We start from the raw sequence: 27,886 nt of genomic DNA on the forward strand, positions 1-27,886 counted from the left end.
CATTGGTTCATGACTGTTTAAATTAAAGAACGTTTGAACGATTGATCATCATCAGCAGCAGCATCAGCAGCAGCAGCAGCAGCCATCACCTTAATAACACAAAGCTGCTGACGTCAATAGAAACTGAGACTGAGAGCTTCATGATGGCAGCTCTGTCCTGTTGAATCAGATTGGACAGAACATCTGTCTGAATCTTTTAAAAAGGAATGTATCTGTGTCTGTCATTCACTGTGTCACACCATGTTAAGATTGTGGGGTTGTGAGTTTAATTCCAGGTCAGATGGTGATTTTCCTCACCCAGAGCAAAGACTGAAGAGAGAGATGGCGTCCTCACCACCTGCAACAACATAAAGTAACTTACTAATATCCAGTACTGTGTACAGTCATGTCTTCAGTGTAAACATTCATGTTGGATGTCAGACTATCACTGCCCTCCAGTGGTCACAGTTAGTAACTACAACTATCCACATGGAGACAATTAACTGCAGTATTTTAGTCAGTCTGATAATGATGGTATACATGTGAACACGGATAATATTATTATATTAATAGAAACACTGGTGAGTGTTCACACAAAGGAACTGGAGCTAAACCAAAAAAAATAAATAATTGTGGCAAAAAATAAAACATTGTTATTACTTTTTGCGTGGCAGGAAGTTTTACGATAAACGTTAAGTCACTCAAACCTGCAAAATAAGTGTTGGATAATAGGGTAGACTTCTTCTTTTTTTTTTTTTTTTTTAAAAACAAGCAGAGACTAATGAATCATCGGACTCAGTGGAAATGTGCGATGTCTGATGTAGAGACGCCTCTCTGGATGTTTCCATTGTTTCGGTTTACTTTCATTTTCATGCAGATTGTGTGGCAGATTTTTTTCTCCGTGTGATCCTCCATCCGAAGGTAATAGAAGTTAATGTTTTCTTTCAAATATTAGTAGTCAGCTCAGTGGACAGCTCAGAGACAACAGAAACAGCAGAAATCTGTAGCTCGATAGTTCATTAAAGTTTAAATAGAAGCAACTATTAAACGTATACTACGCCATCTTGTGTCCTTGTGTGATCAGCGACCTTGAATGAATGCAGCAGTTTGTAGGTTGCAAGTAGTTCTTTTTCTTTTTCTTTATTATTTAACAGAGGAGTTTCCACAGCTACAGATTTATGATGTTTGATTATAACATTATGTTGCTTTTAGAAGTCAAAAATGTTCGGCAGTAACTTCCACAGCAGCCTATAAATCCTTCTCTATTCAGATCATTGAAATACAATACTGCAATTTAAAGTATGCTTATGCTCATACTGTTAACATTAGAGACCCATTAACATGTGAGCGGTATGCCTATTTTAATGTTAATTTTTATGTCAACTTTTACTTCCAAGCTTTTCTGTAATGTTTCAAATGTTTAAGATATAGATTACCATCGTCAGGGTGTGTTCGTTGCTCTTGAGTCACTTTGTCAGAACAGTTTAGAGACTGCAGCTCTCACACTGATATTAATTATACTTCAGGATTAATAGTGAGCCTATTCACACGTTTAGAAACAATGAAACTCCAGCTGAACACTACAGAGTAGTAAACGCCGCCCCACTGGGTGTTTCCATGTTTCAGTTTAGGCTAGTTTCATTTTCAAGCAGACTGCGCCGCAGATCTTTTTCTCCGTGTGATCGTCCATCTGAAGGTAATGGAAGTATTTTTTAAACGTTTTCTTTGTTGATATTAGTTGTGGGGAGCTCAGAGACAACAGAAACACCAGAAATCTGTAGCTTAGTCCACGTTTAGGTCAAAGTTTAGAGTCGGAATAAAGGAGACTACGTCTGCCATTTTGTGTCGTCGTGTGAATAGAGACCGTGAGCAAGAGCAGAAGTACAGTCAGTTGATGGCCAGGAGGTGATTATTTTTCATCAATAATTATTGCAGCTGTCCATGCCATCATAATGATTACCTATTGCTCTTGTATCACAGTACAGTTTGTTCACAATAGTCCAGAGATGGCAGCTCTCAGTCTGATATGGGCCTAAACAAACGTTTAGAAACAACTGAACTTTGTTGAGTTGTTCTTTTAGACTTTAAAACATTGGGGTTTTAAACAAAATCAAAACTAGAAAATTAGTAACAATTCTAATAATTCGTTTATATAATCAGTGATTAACTGTCCTAAAACGACAGAAATAACAGAAGTTAAAACCAGCTCCTTCCAGGCTGATTACAAGATAAAGGTTTTACTGAATTCCTATTAAAAGGCAGTCAGGAGCCGTTCTTCATGAAGAATGCTTTTACTTTTTCTACATTTGAGTCATAACTGTTTATTACTGTTGCTGAAATAGCATGTTGCACCCATTGCAGTCAGACTGTATAATAAGTGGAGTTACACTTCACTGTTTGTGTGTCACAGTAAAGTTAGTTTGAGTATCTGGAAATCGAGTAGTGGCTATAGTGATTTCACCTTTAAATTTTTCATTTGAGAATGTTTTATTTTATTTTATTCTATTCTTATTTCACCTATTTAAGCTGTACTTTACTAGAGAGAAAAGTTACCGGAGTCAAATTCCTTGTATGTGTACATACTTGGCGATTAAAGCTGATTCTGATTCTGATTCTGTTATAAACAAACTGACGTTTTTAGTTAAACCCATTATACACTCATAGTGCACACTAGTGTTAAATATGGAAAAATTAAACTGAAATTTTAAATATGTTACAGTCGACGAAACACCAGGCCTTTTTAGTAAAATGTGAAGTGTTAATTTAGTTTTACTAATATCAGGACATACCGAAGAGCAACAGTAGTAATGCTTACGACAGAACGCCTTACGATATAAATTAAAAGAGGATCTAAACATACAGTAACTAATAACCTTGACGTCAAAGTTTTAATTCCTGCAGGTACCAGCTGGGAGGAAAGGCAGTTTTTTCTCAGACTGTAGCTAAGTTTGACAAAACTTACAGTAGTTGTGTTGACAGAGTAGTCCAATAGCTGAATTAGCATCCACTAACTTAGATACTAGTGATAATTGTCCTCTCCACTGACACCGAGGGGGCAGTCCTTATGACCCTACTCCGCTGTCAGCCACCAGGGGAGCTCGTCAACTTTATATGTAAACAGAATATGAATAATTGGTGTGACAGATTAAGAGAAAAGGAAGATTATTTGAGAATTAAAGTGATGGTTAGTTGCAGTCTTGTTGAAATGACAGAGACAAAACTTTAGTGGATGGAAGATGCCTCCTATTTAATGCATTGATCATGTCCTACACCAAGGGTCTTCAACATTTTTCAGGCCAAGGACCCCTAAACTGATGGAGAGATGGAGCGGGGACCCCCTACTTGTGTATATGTGTATTTAAAGACATTTAAATTTAAGGAAAAAAAAAATTTGCGGCCCCCCTGCAGTACCTCCGAGCTTCTGAATAGTTTGACTTGACATTAAAACATTAATCTGGTACTTTGTTAACATGGCTTAGCTTTTATCCATTCATTCATTCATTCATTCATCTTCTGTAACCACTTATTCCTGTTAAGGGTTGCAGGGTCTGCTGGAGCCTATACCAGCTGTCATAGGGCGAGATAGCTTTTATCCCTTAACAGAAAATGTAAAATATTGACTTGTGTTTTTATTTATCAATAAAAGTCAGTTGTCATCAACATATCATGTTTGAGAAATAATGTAAATGAGGATTTAATTTGATGTTCAGGTGAATGATTTGTGTTTCCTCTGCAGATGAAGGTAGAAAGTGTGTGTGAGCTGATGTGAATCCAGCAGCATGGATCAGGGTGAGGACAGAGAGGAGGGAGTCCCTCCCTCTAAAACCACTCTGAGTGGGGAACATGAGAACCAGACCAAAGATCAGAGGTGAGATGAACATCTCTAACTGTCCATGATTCTGCACCTTCATTATTTGCACTGAAACCTCTCTCTCTTTTAAAGAACAAAGCAGCAGCATAGACAGGACTCTGCTGGACCAGAACCTGAACCCAATTGTGAACCCTTCAAGAATGACCAGTCAAAATATCCTAATTTACAGCCTGTTGCAAAGAGGTAAATTGTTGTCTAAATGTTATAAATATGTAAAAAGTAGCTTACTCAAATTTAACTGTTTCTACTGAAGCATTCTCAACAAACATCACCCCCATTGTGAAACACAGAGAGGGTGCGTGAGTGTTCTAGGTATGTTTTGATTGCTTGAAGCTGTGCAGACCATCAAGGTGCTCTGAAGCACAACCTCTTTCCCAGTCTCAGAGAATCATGACTGCTCCAACAGAGTAATGACCTAAAACATAATCTAACAGCACCAAGAATGAATGAAAATACTATACCACACTGCACCATTCTGAACTGACTGCTATGATTCTGTTCATGAATAAGCTTCCTACTCAGAAGTCTCAAAAAGTACTGGAATGCATTGGTTGACTCAAACGTGTGGTCAATAATATCTCAATCATCAGGGTCCAGGGCCCAGTATTTTTTAACATGACTTTTTTGTCCTCATCGAAAATTATATAATGTTGTATTTTTCCGTGGTTATGTAAAACTATACTGTATACAGTAGGCTATTTGATAGGACACAAAGATTTCATTTCAGCTCTTTGGGTATGATATGGTTCTGCTGCATTCTTTCACCTGTGTCCTTAAACGCACCTTGGCATGACATGTTTAGAAAGAGAGTTATCAGCTCCAAGTCTGAAACTGTGGTATAGAGCATGTACCTCATTATCACCATCATCTCTTAGATGAATAATCTATAATAATAATGATAACTAAATGATCGCAAACGATTATAACAGGGTCCATGCTGTGGCAAAGTCGTCCCCAAGCGGGACGCAGAGGCATAAGTCACCAGAAGCGTATTACACAAAACTTGGTGGGCTTGTAAGGAGTCATCCACAGATTATTGTTGTCAAATTTCAAGCAGTTTACTGTGGTGTTTTGTGAGATATAAACATGTAGTCATTGTAGCGCCTCCTACAGCCCGAATTTCATGAAACTTGGCATGATTGTACGCAAGCATATTATAATGACGGCTGCTAAGTTTCTAAGGATTGGGTGAATACTTCCAAAATTATAGGCCTTAAAGTCATATGAAATGTTTCCGTGTCACCTGTAGCGCCCCCTGTAGACGTAATGTCACGCAACTTGATGGGCGTCTACACAGTGTGTTACAGATTGTGTATGCCAGATTTCACGAAGTTAGCTATTGCAGTTTTGGAGATATTGAAATGTTGCTTTTGTAGAACCCCTAGAGACCAAGGGTCACAAAATTTGGGGTGTTTGACAAACAACATGATTCTGTACAAACACTGTTTGTACAAACACTGTTTGTACAGAATCATGTTATTATCAATGATATGAAGTTTGATTAAGTTTGGGTATATACTTCACAAAATATTAGCTTTGTTATACTGCGCCACGCCATAAAAATTAACTAGCCATTAACTTTGTAATTGGTAACCCTGCTAAAGTTCTTTTGAGAACTTTTCATTATCTTTGTCCATAAATGATACATGCCAAGTTTGGTGAGAATTGGATGAACGGACTAGGAGGAGATTTGAGGTGCAATTTTTTCAAAATGGCAGGCAGTCTATTAGAACCAGGGCTATGTAAGGAATCAGAGGGAGAAAGAATTTCGTTTCTGGGGCACACGGTGCCATGCTAGGACTTCTACCAAGTTCCTAGGTTTGATGCCTTGTGCCCTTGCATTTTGTCCTGGGCAGACACTTTAGCTACGCAGAATAAGATAAATCATTATAAGAAGAAGAATGAAAATCTCAACAAAATCAATAGGGATCCTGCAACTTCGTTTACATGGACCCCTAATAATAAAGAAAACATGAATTTAGTATTTCTGGAAGTTCACAGTGAACCTTTTTTGTCTGGGAGTTCAAACCCACTGAAGATGCCCCATCAGTCACTCAATGTAGGCTGATGGTTTTGTTTAGAGTGATTAATGATATTTTAATGTTTGAAAGTTATTGTCAGTATATATCTCACATTCTTCTGGGTACAATGTAAAATCTATCCTGTGCTTTTTAGGAGAAAGATGGAAAATCAGGACTCATTTAAACCTAAATCCAGCTGGATGAATACTGGCCGGACTGTAAAGAGTGTTGACAATTCACAGAATAAGCGCCTCCCTGTTGACCCAAGGTAAAGAAAAAATTAATTATTCTGTATTCCACATATTGTTACAGTGTTTGATTCTTGTAACTAGTTCTGAGTGCCTTCTCAAGGGCATTTCAGCTGTAGACTGAGCTGTCGATTTTCAGCGGGATCAGTTGAACTAGTAAACCTTGACCACTACAGAAGTCATCTGGTTCACTGTTCACATGCAGATATCACTTCATGGACTTCTCTGTGCACAGACATGATGAGAGTTAATTGTTTATTGTTCATTCACAGAGTGGAGCAGCAGAGCTCAGAGGTTCTCAGTGGTCAGTCTGTTCATCAGCAACGAATGCACCTGGACTGTAGGAAGGTCTGTACATGGACAACAACTACTTTCCATCATCTCCATGCTGCTCTTTGTAGACCGGTGGACTGTCAGTCTGTCCAGCATGGATCTGATGTTTGTCTCCATGATTTCAGTCTGGTTGTCATTCATATAGTTTTCTGTTCCAGCTGGAGGACAAAATTTTCACATTTATGAAGAACGAGCTGAAGAATATCCAGAAGGTTCTGAGTCCAGATTACCCAGAGAGTCAGAGGGAGAATGACAAGATGTTGAAGGGTGAGGATGAAGAGCAGAGGAGGTGCAGAGAAGCATTCTTGAGGATGACAATGCACTTCCTGAAGAGAAGGAATCAGGAGGAGCTAGCTGGTGGTCTGCAGATCAGTAAGAGGATTTCTCTAAAGATTAAACCATCTTGGAATATTTACTGTATAATTTATTTATTCATCCCTTGTGTTGTTTGTTCATTCAGAAATGTTCGTTCCAATTTGTCAGCGTGAACTTAAATCTACTCTGAAGGAGAAGTTCCAGTGTGTGTTTGAGGGGATTGCTAAAACAGGAAACCCAACTCTTCTGAATGAGATCTACACAGAGCTCTACATCACAGAGGGAGGGACTGCAGAGGTCAATGATGAACATGAGGTCAGACAGATTGAAACAGCATCCAGGAAACTAGACAGACCAGAAACAACCATCAGACCAGAAGACATCTTTAAAGCCTCACCTGGAAAACATAAACCAATCAGAAGAGTGATGACCAAGGGAGTGGCTGGCATTGGGAAAACAGTCTTAACACAGAAGTTCACTCTGGACTGGGCTGAAGACAAAGCCAACCAGGACATCCAGTTCACATTTCCATTTACTTTCAGAGAGCTGAATGTGTTGAAAGAGAGAAAGTTCAGCTTGGTGGAACTTGTTCATCACTTCTTCACTGAAACCAAAGAAGCAGGAATCTGCAGGTTTGAAGAGTTGCAAGTTGTGTTCATCTTTGACGGTCTGGATGAGTGTCGACTTCCTCTGGACTTCCACAACACTGAGATCCTGACTGATGTTACAGAGTCCACTTCAGTGGATGTGCTGCTGACAAACCTCATCAGGGGGAAACTTCTTCCCTCTGCTCACCTCTGGATAACCACACGACCTGCAGCAGCCAGTCAGATCCCTCCTGAGTGTGTTGACATGGTGACAGAGGTCAGAGGGTTCACTGACCCCCAGAAGGAGGAGTACTTCGGGAAGAGATTCAGAGATGAGGAGCAGGCCAGCAGGATCATCTCCCACATCAAGACATCACGAAGCCTCCACATCATGTGTCACATCCCAGTCTTCTGCTGGATCACTGCTACAGTTCTGGAGGATGTGTTGAAAACCAGAGAGGGAGGAGAGCTGCCCAAGACCCTGACTGAGATGTACATCCACTTCCTGGTGGTTCAGATCAAAGTGAAGAAGGTCAAGTATGATAGAGGATCTGAGACAGATCCACACTGGAGTCCAGAGACCAGGAAGATGATTGAGTGTCTGGGAAAACTGGCTTTTGATCAGCTGCTGAAAGGAAACCTGATCTTCTATGAATCAGACCTGACAGAGTGTGGCATCGATATCAGAGCAGCCTCAGTGTACTCAGGAGTGTTGACACAGATCTTTAAAGAGGAGAGAGGACTGTACCAGGACAAGGTGTTCTGTTTTGTCCACCTGAGTGTTCAGGAGTTTCTGGCTGCAGTCTACATGGTCCACTGTTACACCAACAGGAAGACAGAGGTGCTGGAGGACTTCCTCGGACAAAACTACAATGATTCATCTCTGGATGTCTTTCTGAAGAGAGTCATGGAGAAATCCCTGCAGAGTATAAATGGTCACCTGGACCTGTTTGTTCGCTTCCTCCATGGCCTCTGTCTGCAGTCCAACCAGAGACTGTTAAGAGGTCTGCTGGGTCAGACAGAGATCTGTCCAGAAATCCTGCAGAGAGCCGTCTACAACCTGAAGAAGATGAACATGTCCAACATTTCTCCTGACAGAAGCATCAACATCTTCCACTGTCTGATGGAGATGAACGACCTCTCAGTTCATCAGGAGATCCAAGAGTTCCTGAAGTCAGATAACAGATCAGAGAAGAAACTCTCTGAGATCCACTGCTCAGCTCTGGCCTACATGCTGCAGATGTCAGAGGAGGTTCTGGATGAGTTGGACCTGAAGGAGTACAACACATCAGAGGATGGACGACAGAGACTGATTCCAGCTGTGAGGAACTGCAGAAAGGCCCTGTAAGTCCAGATGTGATTAACATTATAAATCAGATAAGATGATCCTTTATTTATCCCACAGATCGGAAATGTTCAGTGTTGCAGCAGCAGACAGTTTAAAACAGCAGTACACTGGAAATAAAAATAAGTAATTATACATTAAATATGTACACATTTTGAAAAAATAAATACCATAGAAATCTTATGTATGATGGAAGAATTGATGAATTTGCCATACTGCAGATCAAGACTTCAGGGTATGACATGATGTTGAGGTCTGTGTTCCATGCATTAGTCCAGTGTGTGTGTGGTCTACTGGGAGCAGGCTTGATTATCCAGCCTTGCTGCAGTAGGAAGGAAGGAGCTGTGGTAATGCTCCTTCACGGTGCAGGTAAAACTGCCAGCTGCTTGTTTTCTATCCGATCACTCACCAACTCCAAGGGGGCAACAGAGCTGGCCTTCTTCACCAGTCTGTTCAGTCTCTTCTTGTCTGCTGCTGATATGCTGCTGTTCCAGCAGACCATTCCGTAAAAGATTTCTGATGTCACCATACAGTCACAGAAGCTACTCAGGAGTGCTCCCTGCACAGAAGCTGCCAGCAGCAGATAGACAGCAAACAGAGATCATCCATCCAACTGTAACTTTTCACTGAACTGAACTCCTGAATATCCTATTAAAAATAGCGCAGAGTAAAAAAACTAATTTCTCGTCTAAATGGCATCATGATTTGTGGAGTCAGATCACAGGGACAAACTGTGGACAGCATGGAAGCCTAAATGTGACTTAGTGTTCTCTCTATTCATCTGCTGATTAAAACAAAACAAAACAAAAAGATTATAAACTGCAGGTAACACAGTGTCAAACAGGACGTGTCCAGCTTTTTTTGTCATCAAATGCATGAAGTACATATAAAGGGTAAAGGATAACATATTTTATGTATATGTGTCATGACAGATTTTCTGACTGTGGACTCTCAGGGAGTTACTGTGAAGTTGTGGCCTCAGCTCTGAAGTCCAACCCCTCCCATCTGACAGAGTTGGACCTGAGTAACAATAACCTGCAGGATTCAGGAGTGAAGATGCTTTCCACTGGACTGGAGAGTCCATACTGTAGACTGGAGACTCTGAGGTCAGGTCTACATTATTTATTTATGTTTTTATTTGAAACATTATTATCATTTTACATATGTTATTAACATATTCAGACAGATGTCACATTTATCACCTTGATATTATTAATAACATAGACATGTCCCTCAGAACTGTAGGCCCTGCCTCCTCCCACAAAAAGAAACCACTATCTGTCATTCCCAGAAGAAAACTGTATGTTTTTATGTCAAAGTAATTGATGATAGAGTATCAGTTAATTTTTCCCATTTCTTAATCACATCAAAGATGTTTTAGTTACAGTCAAATTGTCATCTGCATCTCAGTTAGGAACAGGTGAGACTGGCTAGATGCAATGGCTCACCCAGGTTAAATGCTTCAATGTATAACCAGAGTGATTCAGGATCATTCTGTACCGAATCTACCAAATGTTGAAAGTGGGAAGATGGTTCACACAGATTAATGCTGGTTACTGCCATCCCACTCTGTTCTAATAGCAAATGCAACTTTCCAAATTCGAGCCATGGTCTCTTTTGTTTCCAGACGAATATTCGCTGTCTTTTATAAGGTTATTACTCAACAGTTAGGAAGAGACCATTTCATAGTCAGTGTGGACTGCAGGAATTATAAGAACTCTGTAATGTTTATCTGACATGCGACTGTTGTTTGAAGACAGACTTGAAAATATGAACTTCTCCTTTAACATTTCAACTACACAAACCTACTGAGATACCAAATACAGGAAGAAGAAGGTCATGGAATCAATGAACTAATGAACAGTTTGTTTTCCAACATGTGTGATTTGATATTGATCCTGTAATGATTCAATTCAATTCAATTCAATAATTTATTGCCATATCAAGAGACTTGACTGAGGTCAGCAGCATGTTATTGATCTGTGTTGACATGAATAGTTGTCTGAATGTTGATGTTTGGATGATGTCTGTAGAAGGCTGACATGATGATGATCCATAATATCACAAGGACAAAGTCACTCTCCTCATTTTAGAGAACAGTTCATTGATAAGAACACAAACCTGATTGAGTGTCTGGTCAATTCAACATGCTAAGTATTTTCACTCACCTGAGTTACTTCACTTGAAACACTTTCTACGCGTTGTATGAGTTTGTATAGATGAAGCCACTGGTGGATGAGGCAGAGTGTCAGAGCGTAAATTTCTACGTCATCACCTCTGACCACATATATGAAACACTGAATAATTTCAAACAGAAATTTTGTTTTCTGAACTTAACATATTTTATTTGTTATTCAGTTTGAAGGGCTACAGTTTGTTGCCATTAATAAATACATGTAACTGTGCATTGTACTATGTATAACTGAAAAATAACACTTATCTTAATATTAATATTAATGAGAGCTCTTTTTCACTGGTTCTATTTGATTGAAGCTGCTGCCTGTTTTTTCAGATGTTTGGAGTTTCCATTTTCTAAACTTGTACTTTCTGAACTGGTCAACTGTCTATGAAACACTGAATGATCTCAAGCAGGAACTTCTTACCTGACATCTTTTATTCTTTATTCAGATTGAGTTGCTGCCATTTGTCAGAGATCAGCTGTGATCATCTGGTCTCAGCTCTGAAGTCCAACCCCTCCCATCTGAAACATCTGGACCTGAGTGACAACAACCTGAATGATTCAGGAGTGAAGCAACTGTGTAGTTTTCTGGAGAGTCCAAACTGTAGACTGGAGAATCTGAGGTCTGTTAGTACTTATTTTTTTGTTCATAAACATGTTCATAAACAGAATATTTCTAATTTGTGCTAAAGAGTCACACATAGATACAGAAGCTCTTCTCAACAGGTGTTTACATAAATAGTTGTCCGAGTATTGTGTTGATGTTAGGATGATGACCTGAACTCATCTGACTGCATTTTCATGTTTTTTCAACCTGCATCTTTGTTCTTTATGCAGATTTAATAACTGCAGGTTGTCCGAGGTCATCTGTGATTCTCTGGGCTCAGCTCTGAAGTCCAACCCCTCCCATCTGAAACATCTGGACCTGAGTTATAATTTACGGCTGAAGGATTCAGGAGTGAGGCATCTGTGTGGTTTTCTGAAGAGTCCAGGCTGTAGACTGAAGACTCTGAGGTCAGACATCATGTTTTGTGCTGTGATTAATATGAGATTAATGTTCACAGTGGAAAAACCACAAAACCATCATCACAATGGTTTATGTTTTTTTGTCCATGGACGCATTAAATAGTCGACTAATTGTTTCATCTCGACCAGTTTCTCTCTATGACACATCAACAGATATTCAGCATCTGTTTGTTCCAACAATTGGATGAACCAAATGATGTTTTAGACACTGAAATATTCAAGTCCAAGATGTCACAGTTTAATTTTACTACTGATGAAATGTGAAGCTGATCTCTTTTTCTCTTCTTTTATTTGACTGATTGAAGATGCTTCCTATTGGTTCAGATCTTTGGAGTTTCATAAACATACTAAACCTTCTTCAGCTCTGAACAGATGGTGAAACTCAAGCTGGCACCTTGTTTTATAAACTCAACATATTTAATTCTTTATTCAGACTGAGTTGCTGCAGTTTGTCAGAGAGCAGCTGTGATTATCTGGTCTCAGCTGTGAAGTCCAACCCCTCCCATCTGACAGAGGTGGACCTGAGTGACAACAAGCTGCAGGATTCAGGAGCGAAGTATCTGTGTGGTTTTCTGGAGAGTCCAGACTGTAGACTGGAGACTCTGAGGTCAGACTCAATGATTTATTTGTGAATATGATGTGAAAGTTGTGTTTAAACTGCAGATGTAAGGCTGATATTTAACCGATCAACACTGAAGATCTTCACGGTGAAGTCTGTTTTCTTCTTCTGTGGTTTAGTCCATTGACTTTGGCATAACCATGTCTAAGAACACATTTAAAACCTTCATAGAAGAAGAAAAATGCTCCACTGGATGACTCTGAAATGATGACACACTTGATTGTCACCTTCAATTCCACCTCATGTGTTTTCATAGAGTTGTGCTCAGAAGAGATGATGGTTTATTGCACTGTGTGCACTGTTAGTAAGAAGAAAAGGATTGACACCACCAAAAGCACTGAATGCTGGGTTGTACAGCAATCTCCTCCGGAAGTTCCAGTGTGCGCAGTTGAACAAACCGTTTCTGCTTGGTTTAGATTACATGGACTTTGAGGTTGACATACAGTACGTAGTATGTGTAGCTGTCCCTTGTAATCACTGAAAGGCGGAGAGTCCCGTACTGGTGCTTAAATGTCTTTATTTCTGTACATCGTGAAAACTGCAAGTAATTAATACAAAAAGAAGAAAATTAGTTAACCAAACTACAATCAAACACACAAAATCTCTAAACAAACTTCCATTAAACATCAATAAAACATTTTCTGTATAATCTCCATGCTTGAACTAATTAATATAAATACATTATTCATTTACATACACTTTAAATTTAAAGGGGGATGATTGTTAAAATTCAACTAAACATTTGACACAAAGGATTAGGTGCTGCATACCTGTTTCCAGACCAAGGGAGCTAAATTATGCCAGCAATATTGCCGTCACGGACATGTCTGTTCCTAGCAATCCCAACAAACCAAACGTGGCTTAACACGCTTAACATGGCTAAACAACATATCAGACCATCGTTAATAAGCGTTCCAAACACAACCATATATAAACTCATATGACATTAAACCATCCCTAATAGGCTGGCGGGTGTGGTTAGAAAGGGCTGAGATCATTATCCTGTCAAACAAGCTGACATAGAGCCCGTCCTCAATCATCAATCTTCTCACTTCTCACACAAGCCTGTTTGGAGACTAAGCTGAACTATCTACAGACTCAAATGCACAACTTGGTTACCGGGTGCTTTGTTAACAGTGGTAAGGCTTTGCAGATGCGGACCCCCAGCCACTTGATCTCATTTTCTGTTGCAAGACGTGGCATGTGAGGGCTTGCCCAGTGCAAGAGGGAGATAGAGATGATGAGGAGGGAGACTCCGCTGAAAAACCTGTCTATCTCCACAGACCAGGCCTTAAATAGCCCACTCCCCCCGCCAAAGTGAAGAAGAAGAAGTGGCCAGCCTGAGAGATTCTCTTCTGGGGGAGAGTGAGTTGCTCACACCCTCTGAGCTCCGTACCAGAGCAAGTTCGAAAAGACAAGTTCCACACTGTGTTCTCACCTTGGGTTGAGAATCATGTTCCAATGTCCACCAGAGTGACCACTGAGAGTTCTTAGTTTTTGAATTCCTTCTAAAACGCGGCGAACGCTCGGATTTAGAAGCATTTCGAAGCACATTTCCTTTGTACGTCCCAGTCGAGCGTACCCGACCCCTCCCTGTCCACGCCCCTTTTAAATATGCAACTCCCTGTCCACGCCTCTTTTAAATATGCAAATTATATTTAAATTGACCCTGCACCTGAGATTCCCCTCTCTGAATAAGACGGGAAAAAAGAAGAACTTCACAGAAAGCGAATTGGAGACGCTACTCACTGGAGTGGAGATGCACAAAAATGTCCTCTTTGGCATGCTGCCACAATGTTGGTTACTTGCATTTGCGCATCACGTATGATCTTTACATTGATCGAATGAAAATGTTTCCAGTTGACATTTACAAATTCATGCGATGGCGCTTTTATAGCAATGTGTGTGCAGTCAATAGCTCTGATTACGTTCAGAAAACCTGCAACCGCTGCAAATTGCTCTTTAATGTTGACCTGTTCAGATGCATTGTATGGGAATCTGATATACCTGGCTGACATGCGGATTACTCCGCCCCACACTGCTGGCAAGGCTCTGCTCAGGGTCGACTGGCTCAGTCCCGATTGGTCGGCCAGCTCCCTCTGGAATGCCTCGGTTGCGAGGAACCCCAGTGTGGTCAGTACCTGTACGAACACAGGCAACGCATTGCTCCTTGCTGTGTCGCGCTCCATTGCCGGCCGCAGCTCTGCGCACAGTTCCAGAAGGATCGCTCTCGGGAACCTAAAGCGACTGATGAGCCAGTTGTCATTATTTGCCAGTAAATCATCTCTGTCTCTGACTACACGCTCTCTTCTTATTGCACCATTTGCGATATCCTCTAATAACGCTAAAGCATGCCATTGTTGTTAACGATCTTTTCTGCACCACTTTGCGCATGCTTTTATATCCATTCATATAATTACAGACACCTGGGTGTGTTAATTGTTAATCAGTGCTAATTTTTCCTGTGTCTCTGTGCACATCACAATAGTTTTCACAGTTTTATGATGACAGTTTCCCGGCATCACCTCTAAGTGTCGCCAAAGGATCGACATCTGTAGAATCCAACGTACGCCAGCCACGTCGTTGGCGCACGTACAAAGTTCCCGAACATTTCACTCTTGATACATCTGAACTTCTCCGTGAGCGAGTACGTACGTAACGTTTTTGTACCCACGCAACCTTCGTACATGAGGCCCCAGATGTATCAAGAGTGAAATGTCCGGGAACTTGTACGTGCCTACTCCAACGCCATAGGTGGCGTACGCTGGCTTCTACAGATATTGGATCCTTTGGCGACACTTAGAGGTGATACCGGGAAACTGTCACAAATGTGAAAACTATTAGTCCGACCGACCGGGACTGTGCCGGTCGACCCTGAGCAGAGCTATGCCAGCCGTGTGGGACGGAATTATCCGCACGTCAGTCAGGTATATCAAATTCCCATAAAATGCATCTGAACAGGTCAACATTAAAGAGCAATTTGCAGCGAGAGACGGTTTTCTGAATGCAAGCGGAGCTATCGACTGCACACACATTTAAAAGCGCTATCACGTGATGAATTTGTAATCGTCAACAGGAAACACTTTCATTCGATCAATATACAGATCATATGTGATGCGCAAATGCAATTAACCAGAATTGTGGCGCGTGGAGGACAGCTGCCAATGAGGACATTTTTGCACACCTCCATTCCAATGCGTAGCGTCTCCAATTCTCTTTCTGTGAAGTTTTTACCGTCTTACTCATTCTTATGTTTTCATTTTCTGATAGTGCAGAGGGGGGAATCTCAGGTGCAGGGTCAATTTAAATATAATTTGAATATTTAAAAGCAGCGTGGACAGGGAGTTGCATATTTAAAAGAGGCGTGGACAGGGAGGGGTCGTGCACACTCGATTGGAATGTACAAAGGAAAAATGCTTGTAAATCTGAGCTTACGCCACGTTTTAGAAGGAAATCCACGCAAGTCTTCGTACCTGAAGCCCCAGATCTGGTGGCAGCTCGGATCCAACAACAAAGAAAACTCAACACTGCCTCTCCGACCTAACCCTGTTGAACTCAGTTGTCCCTCTTTCATGCTTTTTAAAAAAAAAAAAAAAAAAACACTGAATGATTTTATTCAGCAACCTTATCCTCCAAACTATCTTTTATTTTTTAATCAGATTGAGGGGCTGCAGTTTGTCCCAGATCAGTGATTCTCTGGTCTCATCTATGAAGTCCAACTCCTCCCATCTGAAACATCTGGATCTGAGTTACAACACTCTTCAGGATTCAGGAGTGAAATATCTGTGTGGTTTTCTGGAGAGTCCAGACTGTAGACTGGATACACTGAGGTCAGTAGAAGGGTTATACTCATTCCATGCCACTTTCAACAGCAGTATTAGTTAGTACAGTGTGTTAGTAGAGTATAGTAGTTAGTATTAAAGCAAGTATCCAGCGTTTCCTGTCAATCTTAAGAATTTCTCAGGACAGTTATCTGATGTTATAACAGTATACATTTTAGTCTGGCAATGTAGTGTTAAGACTGATTGTCTGAAAATGTTTAATTTACTATTGTGCATTTAATTTAAAAATAGCCAAAGTGGCTCAAATTAAACGTTCCTTATTGTTCCAGTGTTGATCCCTGGTGGCCCAGTCCTCATGAAGAAACCAGGTTCTTGTTGAATCTGTTCTGTGCAGCAGGAGAGAAGATAGTGGAGCTGTTATCATCAGTGTGCAGCTATCAAACATTCCCTTTAAACAGGAGATACATGAATGATGATGATGATCCGAAATATCCTTTTGACTTCCTGCTGGATCTGTGTTCTCATGTGAAGGACTATGAGACTAAAACAGGTCTGAGTGTCCTTCTATCATTACAGTCAGTTTTCCAGTCAGGTCCTACAGTCTGGTCTATAAACCTCTCAGAGAGAAAGACCTCCATCCTCCTGGAAGTGCTGAAACTCCAATCAGAGAAGAAACCAGTGAAGCTGTCAGGCTGCTCACATGAAGAGAGTGAAATGAGGAGTTTCCTGCAGTGTCTGCCTTATATCTCACAGCTCAGGTAAATCATGATTTTCCTTTTGAACTTGTTATACAGCACAGCCTGTTTTTCATCGTGATCCTGTTTATAACATAAACATGTGAATGAAAACGCTGGATACATAAAAAATAAGCACAGTGTCCATTTTATGAGCCAATAACATTCTTAGGTCTGGTTTAAAATCCCTTTTTTAAATCTTTGATTTCAGTTTTGATCCTCAGACATCAGAACCTACAAAAGAAACCAGGTTCTTTGGGAATCTGTTCTGTGCAGCAGCAGAGAGAGAACATCAGACAGGAGAGAAGATAGTGGAGCTGTTATCATCAGTGTGCACATATCAAACATTCCCTCTTAAACAGAAATGGTGTGATTTCCTCCTGGACCTGTACTCTTACAAGACTGAGTCAGGTCTGAGTCTCCTTCCATCATTCCAGTCAGTTTTCCAGTCTCCTACAGTCTGGTCCATAAACCTCTCAGAGAGAAAGACCTCCATCCTCCTGGAAGTGCTAAAACTCCAATCAGAGAAGAAACCAGTGGAGCTGAGAGGCTGCTCACATGAAGAGAGTGAAGTGAGGAGTTTCCTGCAGTGTCTGCCTTATATCTCACAGCTCAGGTAAATCAATTGTTCTTTACATGATCAGCTCTACAGAAGAAGAGATGTGCTCTGAAAAGAAGTTGTGTAAATATTTGAAGCTCCATTAATTCTAACATCATTGTTCTAAATATTCCTGTGATATTTCTTTGTCATCACTAATATATTTGCTCATTGTGACTTTCTCCACATGGACTCATCTTTCAGTTATATTTCCTCTCTGGTCTGTTTCAGAGGTTAAACATTGTTCTCTTTGCACCACTATATTTATTGGACTGTTTTAGTTGCTTGTTGTCTTGAAGTCTCAGATTTTCTATCCATCCATGATCAGTTTATCAAACTGAGTCTTTATTATAAATTCAACAAGCCAACAGGAGATGAACTAAAGTAGTTGATATTAGTTTTAAAAAGCTCTTATTAGATTTAGATGGTTGGTGTCATGATTCTTAGTTGATTGTTGATTTAAAATCAGATAAAACAGGTAGCAGCTCTTTCAGGTGAATTTATCAGTACTTCAAAAACTAAATGAATTAGTTCCATTTAGCTGCCTTTTAAACTTGAGACTGGAGTGAACTTTACTGAGGATGAAGGTGAAGCAACTACTGTCCATGATATGGACTGTAGAGTTAGTTGATCCACTCTGTATATTTCTATATTGTTTCTATCTAGTGTTTTACTCTCTGCATTCATCCAGCAAATCAAATGACAGAGACTATTCAATCAGTTTGCAGTGATTTCAGACTCAGGATTAGTGTTTGTGTTGTGAGTCAGTAACAGTCTAAAAACAATGTTGAGCTGCTCTGATGAAAGATGGTGTTTAAAATGTCATTTCATTATATACAGGACAGACATGTACAAGATGGAGTCCATCAGTAGTGTGTGGTTGTATTTATGCAGCTGACATCAAATCATCACTAAATGTTTCCTTCTTATTGTTCCAGCTTTGATCCTCAGAGTTCAGATCTTCATCAACAAACCAGGTTCCTGTTGAATCTGTTCTGTGCAGCAGCAGAGAGAGAACATCAGACAGGAGAGAAGATAGTGGAGCTGTTATCATCAGTGTGCACATATCAAACATTCCCTTTAAATGAACTATACATGGACGATGATGATAAGAAATATCCTTTTGACTTCCTGCTGGATCTGTGCTCCCATGTGAAGCACTGTGAGACTAAAACAGGTCTGAGTGTCCTTCCATCATTACAGTCAGTTTTCCAGTCAGCTCCTACAGTCTGGTCCATAAACCTCTCAGAGAGAAAGACCTCCATCCTCCTGGAAGTGCTGAAACTCCAATCAGAGAAGAAACCAGTGAAGCTGACAGGCTGCTCACATGAAGAGAGTGAAGTGAGGAGTTTCCTGCAGTGTCTGCCTTATATCTCACAGCTCAGGTAAATCAATTGTTCTTTACATGATCAACTCTACAGAAGAAGAGATGTGCTCTGAAAAGTAGTTGTGTAAATATTTGAAGCTCCATTAATTCTAACATCATTGTTCTATTTCAGACATTCCTGTGATAGTTCTTTGTTATCACTAATATATTTCCTCATTGTGACTTTCTCCACATGGACTCATCTTTCAGTTATAGTTCCTCTCTGGTCTGTTTCAGAGGTTAAACATTGTTCTCTTTACACCACTATATTTATTGGACTGTTTTAGTTGCTTGTTGTCTTGAAGTCTGAAATTTTCTATCCATCTATGATCAGTTTATCAAACTGAGTCTTTATTATAGATTCAACAAGCCAACAGGACATCAACTAAAGTAGTTGATATTAGTTTTAAAAAGCTCTTATTAGATTTAGATGGTTGGTGTCATGATTCTTAGTTGATTGTTGATTTAAAATCAGTTGTGTCTTCAATCAGTAGAAAGGTTCAGTATTTCAGTCTCTTCCTCCAGAACATTGTGTCAAAGCACTCAGTCATGTTTTTAGTCCACTGAACAGAAATATGAAGCAGTTGATGGAACTGAATGAAGTTCACTGTGTGACTGAAGCAATGAAGCAGAAACAAGAATGTTAGTTGATGTTTTTACTTTAAATCCAGTTTGGAAACACGTGACAGTCTTCTGTCTGTATGAGAATAATGAAGTGATGTGAAGAAGAAGAAGAAGATTGAAGCTCAGTGACAACAACACAGACATGTTAATACCTCCTGATAGAAACATAACTAGACTTGAGACAAGAATGGAGAAACATGCAGTTAAAGCTGGTGTTGACTGTTGAATATGTGATGAGCTTCAAATCAAACATGTCAGCTATAAATCAAATATTAGTGCTCAGATAAAACAGGTAGCAGCTCTTTCAGGTGAATTTAACAGCACTTCAACAACTAAATGAATTAGTTCCATTTAGCTGCCTTTTAAACTTGAGACTGGAGTGAACTTTACTGAGCATGAGGACAACTCTAGCAGCTCTATAGTGAACAACAGATGAAGAGTTCAGACTCCAAGGAGTCATCATCACTTTGTGTCTCCACCTGCAGATGTAGTGGATCATAACTGTGATTTCCACGTGTGTCATATGAGGATGAAGGTGAAGCAACTACTGTCCATGATATAATAATAATAATAATAATAATAATAATAATAATAATAATACATTTTATTTATAGGGGCCTTTTCAAACACCCAAGGTCACCGTACAAGTAAAACAGGATTTAATATGCATAACAGACATCAAAAGCATTCACCAAACTACAAGTATAAGACACTAAAAGATAAGATCAATAGATAAAAGATTTGGTTTAAAAAATAAAAAATCTGAAGAGAATGACAGTCAGGGAGGGTAGGCTTGCAGAAAAAGGTGGGTTTCGAGATCCGATTTGAAAATAGCCAATGTATCAGTGTTACGGATGTTGGGTGGAAGGGAATTCCAGAGGTGGGGGGCGGAACGGCTGAAGGCTCTGGACCCCATGGTGGTCATGCGGGCAGGAGGGATGGTGAGGCTGATGGATGATGATGATCTAAGAGTCCGGCTAGGTGTGTTGATATGGAGAAGTTCAGTCAGATAAGGAGGGGCCAGGTTGTGGAGGGCTTTGAATGTTAAAAGCAGGATTTTATAGGTGATGCAGTGTGTGATAGGAAGCCAGTGAAGCTGCTGGAGAACAGAGGTGATGTGATGAGAAGAAGGGGTCCTGGTGATAATCTGGGCAGGAGCATTTTGAACAAGCTGTAATTTATGGAGGGACTTGAGGGGGAGACCAGTGAGAAGTGAGTTGCAGTAATCCCGGCGGGAGGTGACAAAGGAATGGACCAGGATAGTGGTGTTGTCGGCGGTGAGGGACGGGTAGAGACGGTTGTTATTGCCGAGATGGAAATATGCAGACCGGGTAATGTTATTAATGTGAGAGTGGAAAGACAGAGTGCCGCCGAGGATGACACCCAGACTCTTGACTTGAGGGGAGGGGGAGACGGAGGAGTTGTCAGTAGTGATGGTGAAACTGTTGGCTTTTGAGAGGGTGGATTTAGAACCAATGAGGAGAACCTCAGTTTTGTCACTGTTGAGTTTGAGAAAGTTGGAGGAGATCCAAGTCTTGATTTCTTGGAGGCAGTCACAGAGGGAGGTGGGAGGGAGGGTGGAAGTGGGGTTAGAGGAAAGGTAGAGCCTGGTGTCGTCCGCATAGCAGTTAAAGTGAATATTGTATTTATGGAATATGTGACCAAGGGGGAGGAGGTAAATGATGAAGAGGACTGGACTGAGGACAGAACCTTGTGGTACACCAGAGGAAAGGAAATGGGAGATGGCTCGAATGCAAAAGTTTTTAATTGGATGAATTGAGTTCAGCCAGTGAGCTTTGAGTGGAACCAGTCCAGAGGTGTGCCAGATAGTCCAATGGATGCCATGAGAAGGATGGAGTGGGAGATAGTGTCCAAAGCTGCGGTAAGGTCAAGGAGGATGAGAATAGATAGGAGTCCAGAGTCTGCTGCCAGGAGGATGTCGTTGGTTATTTTGAGTAGAGCTGTTTCAGGCTGGTGGTTATTGAAATTGCTGGGGTCTGAACCAGGTTTCTTGAGAATCTGAGTTACAGCAGCACATTTGAGAGATGGTGTGACTGAACCCCAGGTGAGGGAGGAGTGGATGATGGTGGTGATCAGAGAAGATGGGGGGGGGGGGGGGGGGGGCATTGACCAGGGATGTCGGAAGGGGGTCGAGTTGACAGATGGATGGTTTCGATTTTCTGATAACTTCCGATACGTCAGCAACAGAGGGAAGGTGGAAATTAGAGAATGGTCGAAAGGAAGGGGGTGGGGGAACAGGAGGGAATGCATTATAAGAGATGTGAGAGTCCAGTTGCTGATGGATAATTTCAGTTTTACCTTTGAAAAAGTTCATGAGTGAATTACTTTGTTTAGCAGAGTAGAAGTGTGGGGGGAAGTTGTCCGGAGGGTGTAGGGAGTTGTAGTAGAGACAACAGAGTCCGAGTGTTCCCATCACCAGCGTTGATGAGACCTGCATAGTGTTGTGATTTGGCTGTGTTGATTGAGTCCTTATAATGGAGGATGTGGAGGTGATACATTTCCTTATGAACGGTGAGACAGGTTTTATTGTAGAGACGTTCCAGTTGTCGTCCTTTTGTTTTGTGGAGGCGGAGTTGAGGTGTAAACCACCAGGGAGCAGAGCGGGGGAATTATACAGTCCGGGTTTTTATGGCAGCAAGTGAAGTCAACAGTGAGTGGAGACTGTAGTGGAGAACGAGCTCATCAGATGTGGAAGGGGAGGTGATGCTGGGAAGTGATTCTATGGCCGTGGTGAGTGTTGTCAGATTAATGTCCTTGATGTTACAAAAAGAGATTATATGTGATGGTTTAGTTTTGGAAATGGACAAATTCAGATTGAATGATATGAACATATGGTCAGAGATGGGGAGATGAGTAGAAGAACAGTTAAAAAGGGTGACACCAGAGCAGCACACCAGATCAAGGATATGACCCTTGGAATGGGTGGGGAAATTAATATGTTGCTGATATGGACTGTAGAGTTAGTTGATCTACTCTGTATATTTCTATATTGTTTCTATCTAGTGTTTTACTCTCTACATTCATCCAGCAAATCAAATGACAGAGACCATTCAATCAGTTTGCAGTGATTTCAGACTCAGGATTAGTGTTTGTGTTGTGAGTCAGTAACAGTCTAAAAACAATGTTGAGCTGCTCTGATGAAAGATGTGTTTAAAATGTCATTTCATTATATACAGGACAGACATGTACAAGATGGAGTCCATCAGTAGTGTGTGGTTGTATTTATGCAGCTGACATCAAATCATCACTAAATGTTTCCTTCTTATTGTTCCAGGTTTGATCCTCAGAGTTCAGATCTTCATCAACAAACCAGGTTCTTGTTGAATCTGTTCTGTGCAGCAGCAGAGAGAGAACATCAGACAGGAGAGAAGATAGTGGAGCTGTTATCATCAGTGTGCACATATCAAACATTCCCTTTAAATAGGAGATACGTGAATGATGATGATGATGATGATGATAAGAAATATCCTTTTGAATTTCTGCTGGATCTGTTCTCTCATGTGAAGGACTATGAGACTAAAACAGGTCTGAGTCTCCTTCCATCATTACAGTCAGTTTTCCAGTCAGCTCCTACAGTCTGGATCAGTAACCTCTCAAAGAGAAAGACCTCCATCCTCCTGGAAGTGCTGAAACTCCAATCAGAGAAGAAACCAGTGAAGCTGACAGGCTGCTCACATGAAGAGAGTGAAGTGAGGAGTTTCCTGCAGTTTCTGCCTTATATCTCACGGCTCAGGTATGGTAGTTCACTCTTTTATATTTTAAATCAAACAGGAGTTTAGTCTTTTTCTACAGTTGATCTTCTCTGTGTTTCAGTTGTCCTCCAGAGTTCTTCCAGTCTGTGTGTTCTTCCATCTCTGAGAGATCCAGAGACATCCAGCAGTTGTACTCTCTGCTGCAGCTCCTTGGCTTCAACCTGCTCTTAACAGGAGAGTTGTGCATTAAAACCTGCTCGTCTGTAGGGAGAGTTCTCCAACTGTGTGGCTCTAAAGTTGATCTCACCCTCACAGCCAGAAAGATGTCCATCAGAGAAGCCTCCAACCTTTTTAGACAGACAACACGACTCCACAGCCTGAGGTTCTCATTAAATGATCCTGTCTCATCTTCTTATAGCAGCATTTATCTACTGTCCTGATTGATTCCTCAGTTACAGTTGTATTCATGAACATTTAGATCGTCTCTTCCTCTCATTAATTTCCAGGCTTTCCAACAACATGGCCATGTTCCTGTGTCAGTGGATAAGAAGAGACAGACTGGTCCGTCCATTAGAAGTTGAAGAGCTTTCTCTTGTTCCTCAGACAGTCAAGCCACCAGAGAGATTAATGTTGGAGGTTGTCAGTAGTTTGTCTTCTCTGCTGAGACACTGGACAGTCAGACACTTAGACCTGACTGAGTCCTGCATCTCTGCTCAGTGTCTCATCACACTGATGCGTCATGATGGTCCTCTAACAGTCAAGTAAATATCTTCCCATAGTCCCATGACCAACACAAAATGTAGATAATGTTTTGAAAACAGATGAATTGATTTTATTTTGTGAACTCTGCAGACTGAGTGAAGAGGTTCTCCAGCAGCTTCTGACCCTCGTCCATGAAGACCAGGACAAGAACTTGACGTTGTCCTTCTTGAGTAAGGTTGGAGGAGACCTGAGCTCCTGCTGTCTGAACTGGGAGCTTCTTCACTATCTGCTGCAGTCGTCAGATCAGACCTTCACTGTGAACATGAGGAAGAACCAGTTCTTAGAGGAGAACGCCACACGTCTGCTTCCCTTTCTGGACAGGATGGTGTTGAAAAGGTGTTCATTCAGGATTCTGGATATTTTACCAGAAACACATACACTTGATCATCTGTAGTCTTTATATGAGATGATGAGGTTTATGTTTCATCAGCTGTTCGTCAGTTCTTTATCTTATAAATACACTGTTTGCTTCCAGGCCCAGTCCCAGCTTTGTGATGACCTCCATCAGAGAACTCTACAGAGTTCAGGCCAGTCACAGTGTACCAGGTTTACTGAGGTCATTGGATCATGTGATCAACCTGAGCTGCAGAGAGCTGGACTCAGTGGACTGTGCTGCTCTGAACTTCATCCTCAAACACAGTGACAGAGTTAAGCTGAACCTGCTGTGGACCTCCATACCAACAGAGGGAGTACAGTCCATCCTCTCTACACTGGACAGAGTTTCTCAGCTCAGGTCAGACATTAGAGCTGTTCCTCAGATTACTGTCCAACATACTGGACATGAGTCAACTGTCCTCTCACTCATTATATATGTAGCACTGATGATTATGTGTAATAATTGTGTAACTTGGTTTATTTCTCCTACCAGTGTTGACAGGAATCAGCTGCTGAGGTTCATCCACTGCTGTGCTGCCTCAGATGACCAACAGGGGGCAGCATCAGATCTGCTGAGGGCTCTGCAGCACAGGTTGGACCTGTCTTGCTCCTCCTGTGTGGAGACACCAGAGGAGGGACAGACTGAGTCTCTGAGTCTGTCTGCTGATGACTGCAGGCTCGTCTCCACCATCCTGAGACACAGCAGCCTGGACACACAGCTGGACCTGAGAGACTGTGAGGTGGAGGACAGCGGGCTGGAGCTGCTGTTTTCTGTCCTCAACAGGGTCCACCTGAGGTGAAGACCATGAACCTGAACCAGAGAGAAGCTTGTTCCTTCATGCTGATGCATCCTAACAGTCTGCTCTGTTTCTCCTGTTCAGAGTCAATAAAACCGTCCTCCTCCAGCTGGTGTCCCTGGTTCCTGTCCACAGTGAGAAGGACATGGTGAGACGGGCAGTGTCCCTGTGTGGAGCCCTGGGTGGAGAGCTGGATCTGAGTCACAGCAGACTGGATCAGAGGGTCTGTAGGGCTTTGGTCCAGATGCTGGAGTTCTCTGAAGGGCTGACAGAGCTGGACCTCAGTGACTGTCAGCTCACTGACCAGCTGCTGCTCACACTCATCTCACAGCTGCACAAAGTCCAGGTCCTGGAGTGAGTGTCTGACCCCCCTGTTAAGATACAGTCCTTCAGATGGAGCAGTGTGACATATTCTGTGTTGCTGTAAACCTGCTCTCAGTCCAATATAATCTAATGTCCAGTGAGAGGTTTGACACTTGTTGTGTTTGTGTTCCAGTCTGAGTCACAACAAGATCACTGATGCTTCAACTGACCTGTTACTGCAGCTGCTCTCCATCAACCCCTCCATCAACACTGTGAGGTGAGCTGACATCCATCAGTGCACCATCACTTCATAACTGTCTGCTCAGAGGCTCTCAGAGAATAATCTGATATTAGCTGGATTATTAGTTGTCATGTTGTTCTGTCCTGAGTGACGTCTGCTCTCTGCTTTGTTGTTTTTCTAGACTCTTTGACAACAACATCGTCAACAGAACCCCCTTTGAGAAAGACAAGCACTTTGAAATATGGTGAAGCAGCCGTCAGTCAGGTGGTAACGTGATCTTCATCAGTCAGGGAATCATTGTTTACATCTGTTGAACATTGGGTGAAATGTTGGTTGGTTGTGGTGACACTAATTTAGACAAACTCTGATTGCTCCATTAGGGCTTCATGCTTTTTAGATGATGATCAAGACAACAAAGAGTTACAGCAGTGTTTGTTAATACTAAAGCTACTGCAGATTATTCTGTTATGGAGCTCATATTTATAACTGGCACCATGTGATGATGTATTTAATTTTACCAAAAACAAAGAAAGGCTCTAACCATCAGTGTTATGAGTTGGTCTAATGGATTTTTATTTATTTATGTATTTTTTTTAGTGTTAACAGTATTTAGTCTGGTTTCAGTCAAGGCAGAGAAGAATGACCTGTCACTCTGTGGTACAATGGTCATTTTCTCTGATACTTTCTTCTCTTCACATGAAAATGTTATTACAATTACTTCATTATAATACCTCATTGACTGTAAACCAGTTCACTACTGAGAAAATGTGTGCCAAAAGCCTTTTCTATAAAACTTAATACACTTTTATCATCTGCAAATATAATAACTGTTCTAAGAAATTAATGAATGAACACAATGTACAGAATGGACTCAGTGATTGTGCAATAAAGATTCTGGTGATTTAAGCTACTGGCTAGTGTATTAAATACATTATTTATGACAAAAACATCTATGAATGTTAAAATAGGAACGAACAGGTTTTGAATCCCCCCCTACATTCATACCTGAAGAACCCCTTAGCAAGACACCTATCTCCTAAACCTGCTCCCTGGGCATCTAGCATGGCTGTTCATGTATGTGTTCATACGTTTTCCCAGTGCCAGCCACTCTGTTTGTCATCACTCTTCTGATTGGTCCATCTCTTCTGTTTCTGGGTTGTGTAGTTTCCTGGATGCTGTTTCAGTCCATCATGTTCATCATTGACCTCTACATTTTATCTGGTTTTCTGTACACTTCCTAATTGTCATTTTTACAGTGACTATCCCGGTTGTTCTGTTTTTACAGTGTATCTTATGCTTGGTAGTCAGCCTGTCTCATTGCACTGTAAAAACGGACACATACAAGATAGATATAAGAGAAACATTCCTAAGGTGTGTCTACTGGTAATATTTTTACAGTGTATCCTCTGCATCCCTCTGTCTGATTTTTTATATGTATCTTGTTTGTGTTCATTTTTATAGTGTATATCCTGGTAGTCTACTTTTTTTTTGGTTTGGTTGTCATTTCCTATAGTGTAACTTGTTGACATTTTTGAAGCATGTTTGCTTGTTGTCCTTTTTTTTTTATGAAGTATCTCCCCTATATACTAGATTTTTACATCATGTTTCCTGGTTTTAATTTTTAAATAGCACATTTGCTTGTAATTTTTTGTAGTGTGTTGTGTAGCTGCACCAGAGGGCTGTGCTCATCAGTGTAGAAGTAGGAAGCAGGTCTAACTCCATTTGTGATGATTTACAGAATGTTTGTTTGATTTTTATCACTTCTCCTCTCCCTCTGATGTTTCATAGTCGTGGCTTCTTTTATCCAGCTGAAGGTAAAGTATTTCTCTCTATAACATCTTCTTCTCTTGTCTGGTGTCACTTTATCTCTGTGGAGGTGAGACATTTTCACTGGAATAAATAAACTTGATACCCGCTGATATGTTTCTCTGTTCATCTTCTGCATTAAATGAGACTTTTTAGCAAACAGGACAGTGTGACCAATGAATAAAAAAAGGCAGCTGTTAGAGGACGTTGATAGTCATAGTTTCTCTATGTTGATGGCATTTAAAATCACTTCCTGTCAACT

General features: G+C 41.0%; 1 protein-coding gene across 3 annotated transcripts; it reads left to right on the top strand.

The window, feature by feature from the left end:
- The first annotated feature begins 99 nt into the window (after positions 1-99).
- Positions 100-27,886, top strand: LOC311509478 (uncharacterized protein). 3 transcript variants are annotated; one of them, XM_084574716.1, is made up of 26 exons: positions 100-352; positions 857-900; positions 1,606-1,675; positions 3,716-3,847; positions 3,923-4,033; positions 6,026-6,139; positions 6,392-6,467; positions 6,611-6,824; positions 6,913-8,698; positions 9,632-9,805; positions 11,328-11,501; positions 11,716-11,892; positions 12,338-12,511; positions 16,183-16,353; positions 16,635-17,063; positions 17,251-17,655; positions 18,576-19,022; positions 22,923-23,381; positions 23,462-23,722; positions 23,847-24,101; positions 24,193-24,438; positions 24,578-24,835; positions 24,971-25,273; positions 25,359-25,628; positions 25,771-25,854; positions 26,000-27,886. In XM_084574716.1, the coding sequence occupies exons 4-26, from the start codon at positions 3,759-3,761 to the stop codon at positions 26,064-26,066; spliced, it is 6,744 nt and encodes a 2,247-aa protein (XP_084430842.1). In that variant the 5' UTR covers positions 100-352; positions 857-900; positions 1,606-1,675; positions 3,716-3,758; the 3' UTR covers positions 26,067-27,886. The 3 variants fall into 3 exon arrangements, with proteins under 3 accessions (XP_084430842.1, XP_084430843.1, XP_084430844.1); XM_084574717.1 differs by lacking the exons at positions 857-900; positions 1,606-1,675; XM_084574718.1 differs by lacking the exons at positions 100-352; positions 1,606-1,675 and having other exon boundaries at positions 879-900.

The sequence above is a fragment of the Chelon labrosus genome (assembly GCF_963514085.1).
Source record: "Chelon labrosus genome assembly, chromosome: 24".
NCBI lineage: Eukaryota > Metazoa > Chordata > Actinopteri > Mugiliformes > Mugilidae > Chelon > Chelon labrosus.